Source organism: Neolamprologus brichardi, chromosome 6, assembly GCF_056152115.1.
Source record: "Neolamprologus brichardi isolate AB-2024 chromosome 6, ASM5615211v1, whole genome shotgun sequence".
Taxonomy (NCBI): Eukaryota; Metazoa; Chordata; class Actinopteri; order Cichliformes; family Cichlidae; genus Neolamprologus; species Neolamprologus brichardi.
In genome coordinates, this window is record NC_142109.1 from 10,170,597 (window position 1) to 10,184,192 (window position 13,596).

The 13,596-nt window shown below is 41.7% G+C and overlaps 1 protein-coding gene across 1 annotated transcript in view; it reads right to left on the reverse strand.

Annotated features, from left to right (window-relative positions):
* The window catches only part of tmem131l (transmembrane 131 like), a 31,525-nt gene that overhangs the window by 1,595 nt on the left and 16,334 nt on the right, over window positions 1-13,596 (reverse strand). The window contains exons 6-33 of the mRNA XM_006796137.3: window positions 13,451-13,567; window positions 12,004-12,108; window positions 10,689-10,763; window positions 9,354-9,507; window positions 8,632-8,690; window positions 8,449-8,554; window positions 8,262-8,364; window positions 7,928-8,072; window positions 7,591-7,761; window positions 7,438-7,504; window positions 7,198-7,321; window positions 7,009-7,078; window positions 6,761-6,870; window positions 6,579-6,648; window positions 6,347-6,474; window positions 5,903-6,045; window positions 5,619-5,805; window positions 5,136-5,321; window positions 4,874-5,023; window positions 4,222-4,765; window positions 3,971-4,080; window positions 3,611-3,777; window positions 3,301-3,507; window positions 2,992-3,070; window positions 2,618-2,727; window positions 2,363-2,489; window positions 1,872-1,942; window positions 1,587-1,720 (exon numbers count right to left, since the gene is read on the reverse strand). Coding sequence (XP_006796200.2) covers window positions 1,587-1,720; window positions 1,872-1,942; window positions 2,363-2,489; window positions 2,618-2,727; window positions 2,992-3,070; window positions 3,301-3,507; window positions 3,611-3,777; window positions 3,971-4,080; window positions 4,222-4,765; window positions 4,874-5,023; window positions 5,136-5,321; window positions 5,619-5,805; window positions 5,903-6,045; window positions 6,347-6,474; window positions 6,579-6,648; window positions 6,761-6,870; window positions 7,009-7,078; window positions 7,198-7,321; window positions 7,438-7,504; window positions 7,591-7,761; window positions 7,928-8,072; window positions 8,262-8,364; window positions 8,449-8,554; window positions 8,632-8,690; window positions 9,354-9,507; window positions 10,689-10,763; window positions 12,004-12,108; window positions 13,451-13,567 — 3,819 coding nt within the window. The remainder of the gene's footprint in view (window positions 1-1,586; window positions 1,721-1,871; window positions 1,943-2,362; window positions 2,490-2,617; window positions 2,728-2,991; window positions 3,071-3,300; window positions 3,508-3,610; window positions 3,778-3,970; window positions 4,081-4,221; window positions 4,766-4,873; window positions 5,024-5,135; window positions 5,322-5,618; window positions 5,806-5,902; window positions 6,046-6,346; window positions 6,475-6,578; window positions 6,649-6,760; window positions 6,871-7,008; window positions 7,079-7,197; window positions 7,322-7,437; window positions 7,505-7,590; window positions 7,762-7,927; window positions 8,073-8,261; window positions 8,365-8,448; window positions 8,555-8,631; window positions 8,691-9,353; window positions 9,508-10,688; window positions 10,764-12,003; window positions 12,109-13,450; window positions 13,568-13,596) is intronic.

Sequence of the window (13,596 nt, forward strand, 5' to 3'; positions counted from 1 at the left end):
AAACAGAGAGACTACAAACAGAAGAGAAGCTGATTCTATCCTAAATACAGTAACATACTCTTTAACCCAGATTCCCTGCTTCCTTATTTCTGCACAGAGCTGATTACTTTCTGAAAATGATCAGAAGTCAGAACACAGACGTCAGAGGTGTAATTACACTGATCCAATTGACACACATCCAGCTTACATCTCGAACAGGGACATTGAACTCGTTTTACACTGTAGGCCACATGTAGTGTGGATCTTTATCAATAGGGAAAGCTGTAAAACGTCAGAAAATACAGCTAAAAGCTCAAAATCTGAGCACTTTTCTAAAGCTGTCCAGTCGGCCAGCTTGAAGTCTTTGCTGGGTCGATTCTGATCCCCACGGCTTATGTTTGACACCACTGATCTAAGGTTCAACGTTTAAACTGGAACCGCAACTGGGTTTTATCACCCATTACACATTTATTTAAAGAATAATCTTGACAGATGTATCAGCATCTTAACCATCTCCAGCCTATCAGAGATAAAACAGTGCGTTTGTTTATACCTACAGTGCAACGATGTCTCTGCAGTACTGTAACTACACCACCCAGTTGTGCTAGAAAACTTCACTGTGTTGCTTTATGTATCCAATTTACAGAAGTGCAACTGTGTATTTGCTTTAGGGGACTGAAACCCCTCATGTGTCATCTTTACATGGTTTATTTTTAGGCCTCACGGCAGGTTTAGTTGCTGCAGTTCAGTTATTGCTGTAGTTCAGTTATTGCTGTAGTTGCAGTGGCTGCTCTGGTTGCAGAAGCTGCCATATCATCTTTACTGTGTGTTCTGTTAGTATAACACTTCGAGTCACTCCCACCCCTAATAAACGTAATCAGAATAATGTAAATATGAAAATATGATAGTGAGTAAACAAAAAGTAACTTGCAGAAGGTGCAGAAAAAAATGATAAATACTTTTTTTTTTTTAAGAAAAAACGTCCAATCTGTTCCCCTCGACTGACTGCAGCTGAAGTCATTGATTTCAGGTAATTTTACTGTCATTTGTTTGCACCACCACGATGAATCATGAAGTAGTGTTTTGACTCTGGTTATTGAAACTAAAGAAATGTATTTAGAGAACCTGTGTGCTATAAAAACATCAATATTTTTCCCCAGTGTACAGAAAATATATCACAAAAGGAATCATTAAGACAAACTGCTGTCATATATATAACATAGTGGACATAAAATAATATCTCCAAGTACAATTAGTGTGAGTAATTGAAACAGCCACTGGAAGTGGTACAAAAATATAATTACCGATAAAAACCAACATTCTTTGAAGCAAAAGATGTAAAACCACGAATTCATAGTAACATCTGCACTTTGAAACAGAATATCTGCAAATGAACTGATTACTGCCTCTCAGCCTACCACAGGCATGATGGAAAATAAAAGCCCTACAGTGCTGCTATTAAATTAAAAACAAAACTTTGTGGTGTAATTGGTGCATCTTTCCTTTGCTGCCCTCAACCAGATGCTTTCTCCCTAAATTGGCACAGAGTCATGAAAACTTTAAGAACCCCGCGTTAACCATCTGACTCGAGTATTATGAGGCGTCACCTTGCTGCCCACACAGGCTGCTGTGTCCCAGGTTGAGGGCGATTCCTGAGGCTGCTCGTCACTCCAGATGGTCTGATTGCTGTGCATGTTCTGGCCCTCCTGACTGTGAAAACCACTTGTAAAAGTTCCATTACCTGCAAAATGATAACAAACAACAACTCAGACTTGAACCAGCAGTGACGTTTAGCCTTTGCATTATTTGTTGGTTACAGTATTATATAGCTGATCTTCTACAAAGCAATGGGAAAACATAACCGGTTCAAAGTGCTTATCATGAGCTCGTACCTATGTAGCCATTTTCCGGATAGTAGTTATAGGAACTGTTACAGTGGCTGCTGGCACTATTCCAACGTAACCTGCAGGAGAGGAGGAAATTTTTAACAGAGTCAAAGAAGCTGAAACACTAATCTACAGAAAAGCAAATACGCAGCGCAGCAGCAGAGGAAAGATATTCAAGCATGTGCTGTTTACAGAGAAGGTCTGAGTAACACCAAACTTTTAAGATGAATATGCAGATTATCCACAGGTGAAAAGCCGCTTTATGCTCACATTTGTGAAGTTATTTCCATTTCTACTAAAGATTTTCAATCTGGATTATTGTTTTTAATCACTTTATGAATCTACGAGTCTGTTACGGACACTAGATCTGTTTTAGACTGCGCTAACTCCAGCCCTCTCTTTGGTGCCGTCATAAAGACCCACGCAGACAGTTCATTTACTGGAACTGAGTGAAGCACCACTAACCAAGTGTTTCCTTAACATCTTCAAATACTCACCCGCGGTATGACGCGGTGGTTGGTGGTATGTAGCGCATTGCTTCGGTGGTGTTGTATCTGAACTCACTGGTGAGGGGGATGGGTGGAGCTGACCATGTATCTTCAGGCAGATACTGACCTGTCACATCTGTGAGGAGAGGACATGATAACGATTACGAAAACGGACGAGACGCACAACTGCTGTAGAAGACGAGTTTACTTCACATTTTGCCTTTTCAAAAAGTGTGCCTTTGCTATAAATGATTAAGCGTTTACCCGTGTTCTGGTCCATTCCTGCAGCAACAGCAGCAGCAAAGCTTGAGGTCAAGCTGGGCCTGGTGGACTCTTGGCTTTGGCATTGTTCTTTATGGTACAGGCTGTTCATGCTGAACAGAGGAAAGGCAAAAGTTACGACTTACACTGCGTCTGAATAAACCACAAGATAACCTAAATCCAGCTCTTAGCATTACAAACTGTACAAATCCTATGAAAGCACAGTAAAAAACACATGAATGACCTCTGACAAAGTCATTGGAATACAAATTACAGACTGATACATTAGTATTTGTTTAAGTTGGCAAACAAAAAGATTAAAAAAAGAAAGAAAGAAATGTTATATTGATACTAATCAGAACCAGTTCTTGTGGTACCTTTTAGTCTTATAGTTGGCATTAATGGGCTGGTAGCTGTCAACCTCTTTTGGGTACACACTGTACTGCATGGAGTCCCCTGGAAAAACAAACAAACTGACTAATGTTAAAAAGTGGCAAACTACAGTTCTCATCTATTATAAGAAGACTTTTACTGACTAGTTTCCTACATCACACGCATTCACTCAACGGCTGAGAAAGTGTGAGGCTGGCTGCAGAGACAGCACCACTATAAACCAAAAAAAAGCAGCACTGCAACAAAACAATTTGAGTTGGGTTTCTTTTCAAGAGAAGGTAAGTGCCCCATACTTTTTCTAGATGAGGTAGTGGAGCGGTGTGTCCGGGCACTGGCGTCCTTGTCTCCCTCCATGCTGCTGGTGCTGCTACAGCTGCCCCAGCTCCCTCTGCTGGCCCTCACGCTGCCCGATGAGCTGCCTGAGTCTGAGCCTGATTCGCAGACGCTGCCCACGCGCCACTCCGGAGTACACTTCTTCCGAGTGCGAGCAGGACACACACCTGGCAGGAACAAAGCCCAGCGAAATGAGAATCAACTTTCCTCACCAAAGTAGCTTTATTTAAGGGAAGCTCAGTAATGGCCGAGTCAGTTATTTGTGCCCACCGTTCTGTTTGAGTGGGCTCTCAGCAGTCTGCACAGGCTTCAGTGCTTCTGTCTTGAAGCTGTTGGTGGAGCGGTTCCTGCTGCGGGGTCCACTGACAAAGTCCACAGCTTTCCAAACAGGTTCCTTCTCCCTCTCTGGTGTTACTTGCATGTTGTGCTCAGGAGCGCTACAACAGTAATTATGAGACAAATCAACTACAAAAAAACCCCCCAAAACACATTATATATATTTATATTACTGGGTTAACTGAGAGTCTCTGCTTGTTTTTACATTAAACGTCAAAGATTTGTCTTAAGGTATCTTTCATCATGAGCTATAAAAACATTAAGTGTTGCTTTGGTTAAGTACGTGTGTATTACCTGGAGACATTTTCAGTCTTCCTGCGGCTCCTCTTTCCCTTATTCCCTGCTGCAGTGCCAGACTCTGTGCTCTGTGCTTTCTTTTTCTGTCCTTTGCAGTCGTCTCTCAGCTAGACGGGGTAAACAAACAGGGATGACAGTTGGTTTTTTTTTCTATAGAAATCTCTTTGATGATAAAAGTAAAAGGAGAAATGAATTTGTTATTGTAATTAAACGGAAATGCAGCAGTCTAACAAAAACCTCTCCTTTACCTCTACTTCAGAACTGTCCCTTTTCTCAGACTCCATCTTCTCTGCATAGTGCTCAGTGCAGCTCTTTTCTATGGGACTGCACACTAACAGGCCCGGTCTGGGTCCTGGACCCAGTGTGACATTATCTGGGAAACCAGCAGGTATTTCCATGGGAAACATAACCGCTGCTGGCATTGTATCTTCTACGACTTCTTTAAAGTCTGGGGCTGTCATCTTCTCCATCTCATTGATGAAAGCTGGTTCGTTGTTGTTGTTGCAGACGTCGGTGTCGGGAGTGAGGGGAGGGTCTGGTCTCAAGTCTTCCAGCTCTTCATCCACTGCCACAGCACCAGCTGATGCTGTGGATGAGCTGGGTTTATATTTGGAGTAATAGAGTGAAACCTTGCATTTCTTCTGTTGTTGGGAGGGTGTGGTTGAGGAGCCCTTCTTTGAGGACTGAGGTCGAGGGGCGGGGCTGTTGGCTAAGGCTGGAGACCCGCGGCCTTTACCTTTGTCGGATGTGTGGCAGGTGTCCACGTAGGTCTTACAACTGCCTTTTGTTTTACTGCACAGACAGACATTTGACTATTTAGAGTGTTTTAACACCAAAAAGTTTTCCTGCTATGTTTACGATTGGTCTACATAAATAAATGAGGAAGAAAAATCTACATACTGTACTCCATTCGGTGTGATATTATTGACTGAACCATTTTCCCGGGACAAGACAGAGTTGTGGTTGCTCCTGCTGCTCGGTGCAGAGAACTCATGCAGGATAAACTGTGCTTGATAAAAGGCCATCAGGCACACACCAAACAAGGAGAAACTGCAACAAAAACAGAGATCCGAAAAAATTTACAAGTTAATCAAAAACTAAACCCCAATCAATAAACATTCCCCGATGCATCCGCTTCTCCTCACAAATTACTGTTACTGACCATGTGAAGATGAGGGTGACCACCCAGAAAGTTTCCTCCCAGCTGGGGCCAGGAACCACCTGGGCACAGAGGGGCAACATGTGATGGGGAAGCGTCACGTTGAGGGTAAAAGGGAAAGAAGTGCCACGTGATGTCACAAGGGTGAGGTCCCGAATGACCCAGGATGAGGTGAAGTCTGGGGTAAACCTGAAGTCGTGGACAGGTAGAGGCAGAGAGAGAAACAAACGGCAAAATGATTAAAAAAAGAGCCAAAATGATGAGATTTTTAAAAAAGGAGAGGAAGACATATTCAGGACATATTGTGCAAGAATATAAAAAAGGAAGAGAAATAGCAAAAAATAAATACATAACAAGAGAAGTAGGATATTGGGCAACTAATATATTGCGCAACCAGCAAAGTAAACCACATTATGGCTTAAAATGAAACCCAAAAAGTTAAATGAAGGGACGTCATGAAGGAAAGGGGTCTGAAATCCCACTCACGCTATGGTGAGCTCAGAGGAGCTGTTGTGATCGAGGCTGAAGGAATGACACTGCAGCACCTCGAAGCCAAATCCCTGACACTTGTAACCATTTATATTCATTGACATGACCGTCAGGGGAAGCTCGCCAGCATTCTCCACCTTGAAGCTCTTTCTGATGGCAAAAAGGGGCTTATTGCTGCGCAGACCTGTAAGCGTCAGAAATAATGCCCATTAGCCTGATTTTGATCGTACATTTAGCTTAAAATTTACATGAATATGACAGCTGATAAACTTCACTCTCACCATCACGACACTCCATTAGCGTTGATTGAGGAACATTAAAGCGTAAAGAGGCCCCAGGACCGGGCAGTTTCCCCCCGACTTTTAGCAGCTCTTTAGCCCCGTGGCCCTGCACCATCACCATGTCAAACACCGTCAGGTTGTTCCTGAAAAAGAAAGAAAGAAAAAAAGATTAAAAACACACAAACTCAGACGTCGAAACTTAAAATAGGAAATCAAGAGACGCTTAAATCATGCCACATTAAGTCTTCAGTGTTATAAACAGACAACTTACCAACTTTTTAAAAACTGGCTACAAAACATGTTCCACTACACTTTTGTACCAAACTGGGTACCACAAAAATGGCGGAAAACAGATTTGTGAAATGTCTATGGAACACAAAAAACTCAGCACATATGGACCCAGAAGACACAATCAAATCCATTAACACTATTATCAATGAATACCTGATGATAAGAATGGTGGTGGTGGGTTTGTGTTCAGAGGGAGTAAAAACCACAGCAACCTCTCTGGACTCCCAGGGCTGCAGCAGCAGACGTAAGACTCCGTTTTTTTCTTCCATATTCTTACCCACCTGTACAGATGCACACAGGAGGGAAGAAACGGAAAGGATTAGTCAAAGAAAGGAACATGAGACAGTGGCACAGCTTTATTTTGAGGAGTTTTTCCGAGGCTTACCTTGGAGGAAGAAGCCAACAGAGAGAACTCTGTTGTGCTGATGTTAACAGAGAGAGGGCTGATATTAAACCTGCCAATCCAAACAAAGAAAACAACTTCAGAAGTGGAGTAGAAGGAGGTGCTGCGGCATCAAAACTCAAAACAGCCGTGTACTAAACTGCAACAATAACTTGACAATGTACCATTTGGTTAGAAGGTCCAGAGCCTCCAGGGGAGCAGGGTACAGAGAGAGGACCCGAATCTCTACAGAAACCACTGAAGACGAAGGGTTCTTCAGCATGAATGTCTTAACCTGGAACAAAATTTTTTTTTCCTTTATAAGACAAATGCTTGTTAAGAATAAATGTTTCCTAAATTTAAAAAAAAATCTTAAAATGTACAACTAATAAAAAAATAAATGCTGTATTTTCATTAAACAAACATAACCCACCTTGCTCTCATTGACAGGAGTAGCACCAAAGTCCAGGAGAGACGATGCCTCCACTGGGAGTCTCGGCCACCTGACAAGACAAACATATTTACATGAATAATTATGCTAATGCTGACCGCTGATGGAATATAAAAGCACACAATGCAGGAGTGTGTGTTTCTGTGTGTGTGTGTTAAATTGAAGAATAACCTGCAAGGCAGCTTGTCTTTGTGGCTCTGCCATCGAGAGCAGAGTTCAGCTGCTAGTTTGCTGTCCACAGCCCAAGACGAGTGGGAAAAATCTGGAAGAAGAGAGCGTTGCCACTCTGAGCGACCTAATAAAACACACCAGAAAATAACTTGGATCATAACGTCTTCCATCACAGGAAGGAAGGAAGAAAGGAAGAAAGAAAGAAAGAAAGAAAGAAAGAAAGAAAGAAAGAAGTTTTACCTGTTTCAGATAGTCTAAGAGGACAAGGACGTCCACACTCGCTTTCCGCCTCAAACACCACCTCTCCCTGATGGCAAACATACAACTTTTAATTTCTACACAAATGCCCGAACCAAACACACTACCTACTCACCACTGAAACTGCTATTTTACCTTGGAAGGATTAGGATGGAAGTACAGTGGAACTTGCAGTGCTGTGCCCAGGCTGGTATTCAGACTCAGGGTGGAGACCTGGTTAACAGGCAGGGCCCTGCTGAGCAGCTGGAGGGACAGGACGTGCCAGCAGCCCTGAGGAACTGTCAGTGGAGTGTTGAAGTTCATCACCTGACAGACAGGGGGCAGAAGAGATAATCTGTTAAATCTTCCACTTTGTTTAGAATCAATGTGATGAATGAATAACTTGTTACAGGTCAAAATCTATGCGAAAATTTGATCATCATGTGATAAAAACTGCATCCTATCATCACATGTTGCAGTAGTGCATGCCTACCTTCATTACCCCCTGCAGCTTCTCTGAGAGGCTTGCATTCAACACAATGAGAGGCACAGGGAAGGGGTTGCTGAGCCACAAGTCCACCTGGTTAGCAGCTCTTTGTTTCATCTGGAACAGGCTGAACAAATCCCCAACAGGCCATCTGAAGAAAGAAATAAAAACATTAGTATAAAAATGACCACAGAAGGAAAACATAGATGATATACATTGATATACTTGTCTGTGTTTATTAGTACCTTAAAAACACTTTTAAATGAACCATTTCTGGGGCTACGCTGCTTCAGATCAGAAATACGTTTATTGTGATGATTACAAAATTCCTCCATGTTACCTGTGTGGAACATGTAGTCCAGGGAAGCTGTAGGCTGTCCTGTTTCCCATAATTTTCAAACTGATATGACTTATACATTTCTGGTCGAGGCCAGGCAACGAGCCTGATAGAAAATACAAATACAATTTCACTCAGAAGAATCGGTACGGGCTTAGAGCAAACTATTGCAACTTAAATAGGTAGTCACCTCTGCAGGCCAGTGTAGCCACTTCAGTGAAGTTTTTTGCTTCTGGTGTCAGAAGAACCTGATTAAAGTCCAAGCTAGCCTCTACTTTTGATAGCACCTGCATGTCCTGGAGACATAAAACAACGTTTTAGAGCTGCAATAATTCTACTCGCTGACTGTTGTACAACAAGGCAGAACTCTCACCTTTATATACAGCTTCTTCCCTCCAGAATTTAACATATAAACTCTTATTTTTGATTCCCCTGTTGGAAGAAGCAAAGAGGAATGAGAATAATGTATACAAATGTGATTCATGTGTAATACAACAGAATGAGGATGACAGCTCAAACAAAGCGACATCAGAAAACAGGTAAGTGCAATAAAATACTTCAGAAAGCGGTTCTGAAAAACAATAATGGTTCGAACTAATCACAGGAACTGTACACTGATGCTGTGTACACAACTGTGGCCAAAATAATTTGAACCTTCACCGCTGATTTGGTGCAAAAACCAGAGAAAGAAAACAAAATCAGGACTGATGTCATATTTCCCATGCCTTTCATTAGACGGTTCTTTCAAAACGGCAAAATAATCAAAGTCTTTTAATTGTATTCCTTCTCTAGTTAAACTAATATGTTTTAAAAAATGGAAGCGACTCCACAGGAAATATAGAAGCTCTGTTATGGTTAAATCTGTTAAAAAGGAAATATTATTTTGCTTTGATAGAGCTTCACCACACAAACATTCAATGATGTAATTCATGTGTAGGCTGAAATAAATAAATAAATAAAATACCAGTGCATGTTTCTCTTTTCATACTGAAGTACTGTTTTATGAACGACAGTCAGAGTCAGGTCGTGCAGCGTGGCGCGCTTGCGGTGTGAATTGCCTTCAGGGCATGAATCAGAAAGGTCGCAGACACCCACCGAATGCATCCTGTTCAGCAGCAGGGGCCACCAGTAGGACCAAAATGTGCTCAATGACATAGGGCTTGAGCTTGTCCAGGTCAGCAGGCTGGTCACCGCGCGCCGACAGATTAATCTGCAGACTGAGACGCTCCTCGCTTTGGAGGCAGGACCCCTGGGACAGAACAGGAAAAGCATACAGTCATGCACCAAACACAAGGACAAAATAAGGAGCACATGAACAATGACGAGTAATCTGAGAATTTAAAACAAAATCCAGCAAGTTGGAACAGAGACTAAATACATACCCTGACTTAGCTGCCCACTTTTGCCTGTCTGTTAACTGCTACCACCCTCCCTGTTACTAACACCCTCTTAAAGTTGACAGATCAGTAGTGGGATAGTGCAAATCTCACTACAAACCAGGGATCGTCTCAGTGGGTGAATCACCACTTGACGAACTGCAGACAGATACTATGGCTTGGTGCCACTGGGGGATCAAGGCCTGCAAAAGCAAAACTAATCCCATGAAACCAAGACTGCTGCTAACTTTCTGTTGGGCTCATTTGATCTGAACGCAGCCGCGACTCCGACCCAAAGCCCATTTTGTTCAAGTAGACTTGAAAAAGAACTGAGCAGCAGGTGTCGGTCCTGGATACGAGCCAAAAGTTACAGCCGGGGCACTTACGCCACAGCACACGAGGAAGATTTCAGTTTGTATTAATATGACAGCGTAGTTGTCTGTGTCTGCAGCCGTCTTCTCTCATTTCATGTGCACTTCTTCGATTATAAGGTCTCTTGAGAAAGCAATTAAAAGCCTGGCAAGAGATCTCCCTCTCCTCAGGGCTTCTGTAGAAAACAGAAGGCACTCAGATGACGAGCCCGGCTGTCTGTTGGAAGTTTAAGACTGGCAGGCCTTCTGCTCAAGAGGAGTGAAGCTCAGCTCCGATTTTGCTAAGTAGGGGTGAACTAAAAATGGTGCAAGATCACACATCGTAAAAAAATCAAGTACGCGGCTAACTGCCTTTCTATTTATTTCTCCTTATTTCCACAAAGTTTGCCCTAAGCTTCTTTTCATAGCATGGTGCTTTTCTTTTGATATTTTCAAATGCAGAAAGCAAGAATATCTAGGATTTTTAAAATCAACAACAGTGCTTGAGAGAAGCTGCTGAATTTTCAGATGTGTTTAAAACCATTCTGAGCTGGAGTAATGTGCCAAGATCTTCCCAGAACCTCTAAATTCAGAGGGCTAAAATCCAGGCACGCGAATCCCTGTACTTGTAAAACATGATTCTCCAGAGCAGCGTGTCAGCTGAAAAGGCTCGACAACTACTGAAACAGATGGAGACAAATTACCTGTGGACTGTTCCAACTCTTCGGTAAGCTGCACTCCAGGAGTAGACCCAGTATAGTGATGTTGGAGGCATCTTCCTGCAAGAGCAACAGCAATCGTCACAGGTTAAACAGCCTTTTTCTTTTACTTGCTGTAAAAGCATTTGCATTGCAGTACTGCAATCCCAACAGGTGAACAACAGGATACATAGTTTAGAGCAGCTTTCTTGAAGTTGCACTTTGATATTTTAAAGTACAACAATTTGGTGTATAAAGACCACACTTTTTCAAGGTAAATAAACAAACAATGACCAATCCACTTTGTTTACACTGATTTTAGAGCTGCTGATTTGGGAAAGGTGTGACAAAAGAACATCAAGTAAAAGTAAGCATACATGCATGTACCTAATTACAGATCTGAGCTGAACTTCAAGCAACAGAACAGAACAAAACTGAAAGTCCTGGCACTGAAGTGCTTAAGCAATTATGTGTAAAGTGGGAATGAGCTCAGATAGGGAAGTCACTACAAAGTTGCAAGACAGAGTGAAAAACACCTTTTCAACCTCATATGCACATAACATGGAATAAGAACCTAAACGGCACTAAAAAGACTTAAACATCGGCTACAACATGAAGCATAACACCACAAAGAAAAAAAAATGTTGCAAAAAATTGTAAGGTTGGTGCAAATGTTACAATTTGTGTGCGATAAGAAGAAAAAGAAATACACATTTACATGAACGCTGTGGGGGAGAGATAGAAAGAAAAAAAATCATGCATGTAGCTTTGGCAGCCGTTTGTGTGACTGAGTGAACACAAGTCTCTGCACTTCGCTCAGCTGACATTTTGCAACTGCCACCCCACTTCCTGTTGTGGAGGCGGACACGCCTTTCAGATGCCTCTTACACACAGACAAAGACAGACACACACTTTCACTGCCTCAGCTTGTTTCAAAAACTATACAGAAGTTGTTCATTGGTTTTCGGTTTTGCGTCGCTGTGAAGCGTGTACGAATGAATGCTTCTGTGTGGCTAATTTGATTTGAAATCAAGTGTCTGTTACATTGGAAGCAAACATTAACATTTTAATTAAAAATGTTAAAAAAAAGAAGCTTTTTCCTTTATCAAGTTTTATGCTGACGCCAAACACATTCATAATTTAATAAGACCCAGCTCATGCCAGTGTGCATAACAAAGCTCCTGTTTGTATCTTTGCAATTGCCAATTTTGTTTATCAGCGTTGGCAGGAAAGTGGAAAATCAGCTGTTTCCAATGATGAGCTCTTATTCAATACTCTGTGTGTCCTCCACAGAAAAACACAGAGACATTCAAGAAAGTACCTGAGTTTGGGTCAGCTTAATGCTCTGGATGTGAGGGAATATTAGCAGACTATCCTTTCTTTGGACAGATTTTAACGATCCCTGGTCTTCTCCCACACCAAATACCTGAAAAACAAGCAGTTAACATTTATACATTTATACTAAGAAACATCGTCAGCAAGTACACAAACAAGTGTCATCAACAAATACGAGTGTTTGGGATGATTTATTCCAGTCTGAATGCACACGGAAGAACTCAAAAACAATAAAGGCAAACTGACTGAATATAGCTCCACTATATGTTTAAACTATGAAGAAAATTATGCAAAACTATCAAGTGCAAACATTACTGTATTAAAGACAGTGGCATGTTATTGGCTCATGTTTGCTTCGTTGTTGTGGCACTGTTGCAAACTTTAATTTCACATAGAAGTTTTTATGGTATCTTTTTTAAAATCACAGGTGTGACCGCTTGATCCTGATTATATCCTGAAATAAAGTCAAACTCTGATATTGCTGCTGTGATAATAATAGCAGCCTGTGAACACCCTTAATCCCAAAGCCACTCCTTAATAATAATCGAACCAGGAAACTGAGTTTTGTTGGTGATAAATAAATGCCAGAGGAGTTGCCAAGATGGCTGTCGAGTGTCGAGACTTGCCTATGACAACCGTCATTACAGACTTAAGACTTTTGGATTTCTGTGGGCAGTATCTGCATGCTTTGGTTTCAGTGTAGAGCCCAATTATGTCTGACATCCAACTTACAACTTAACTGATCCCGCTTTAAATACAGCAAGCATTGCAAGTGACACAATTTTCAGTTAAGCTGAGCCTTGAAAGGCAAACATCTCTGACAAAGCTAACCAAAGGCTACAGTATTTAAGCAAGCTGAGGTTAGATAAACCCTAAAGTGGTCTCACAACCAGACTTTATTTTTCTTCTCCTTGTAGGAATCTACTTTAACTCGAGCTTGCAGAGTTGCAGTAAAAAGCAAAAACATTTTCAGTGAAATAATTAAAGCCTCAAATACACAAACAAAAAAAACTTATGAAACCAGCGTGCTTTCCACCTCGAGGTAACAGTGGAGCCCTGAATAAATAAACGCTTTCTCCTACCAGCATTATTTCTCTTTATTTCTTTAGCCTCAGCCATGCTTTGCAAACAATTTTTGAATAAAACATCATTTGCATGCTCAACTTTCTAATGGCACAAAGATCAGCGTTTTGACTTGCGTGTGAGCGTGTGCACGTGGGACGAAGCAAGCATGAAACCAGCAGTCTGGTCAGCTTCTATTTTGGATAACACTTTCTTAGAGAAAAACAAAAGCTGACATGACCGAGACTGTTTGTAAGCTCATACAAGGACACATACTGCGATAAAACAATAGCATGCAAACAGTAAGCAAATGCTTATCCCATTATCTGGAGACACGAAGTGAGGGTAAAAAAAACACGTCTGCAACTCACCTGGTATGACAGCAGCCCATGGGCCGATGTGTTTATAAATAATGTGTTTTCTATATTGCCCTCCTCAGACGGGAGGAAAATTAGTTTAAAAGATGCCTTCCCCCTAGGAGGGATCACCTGGGCACAGAGAAAACACGAAGCAATAA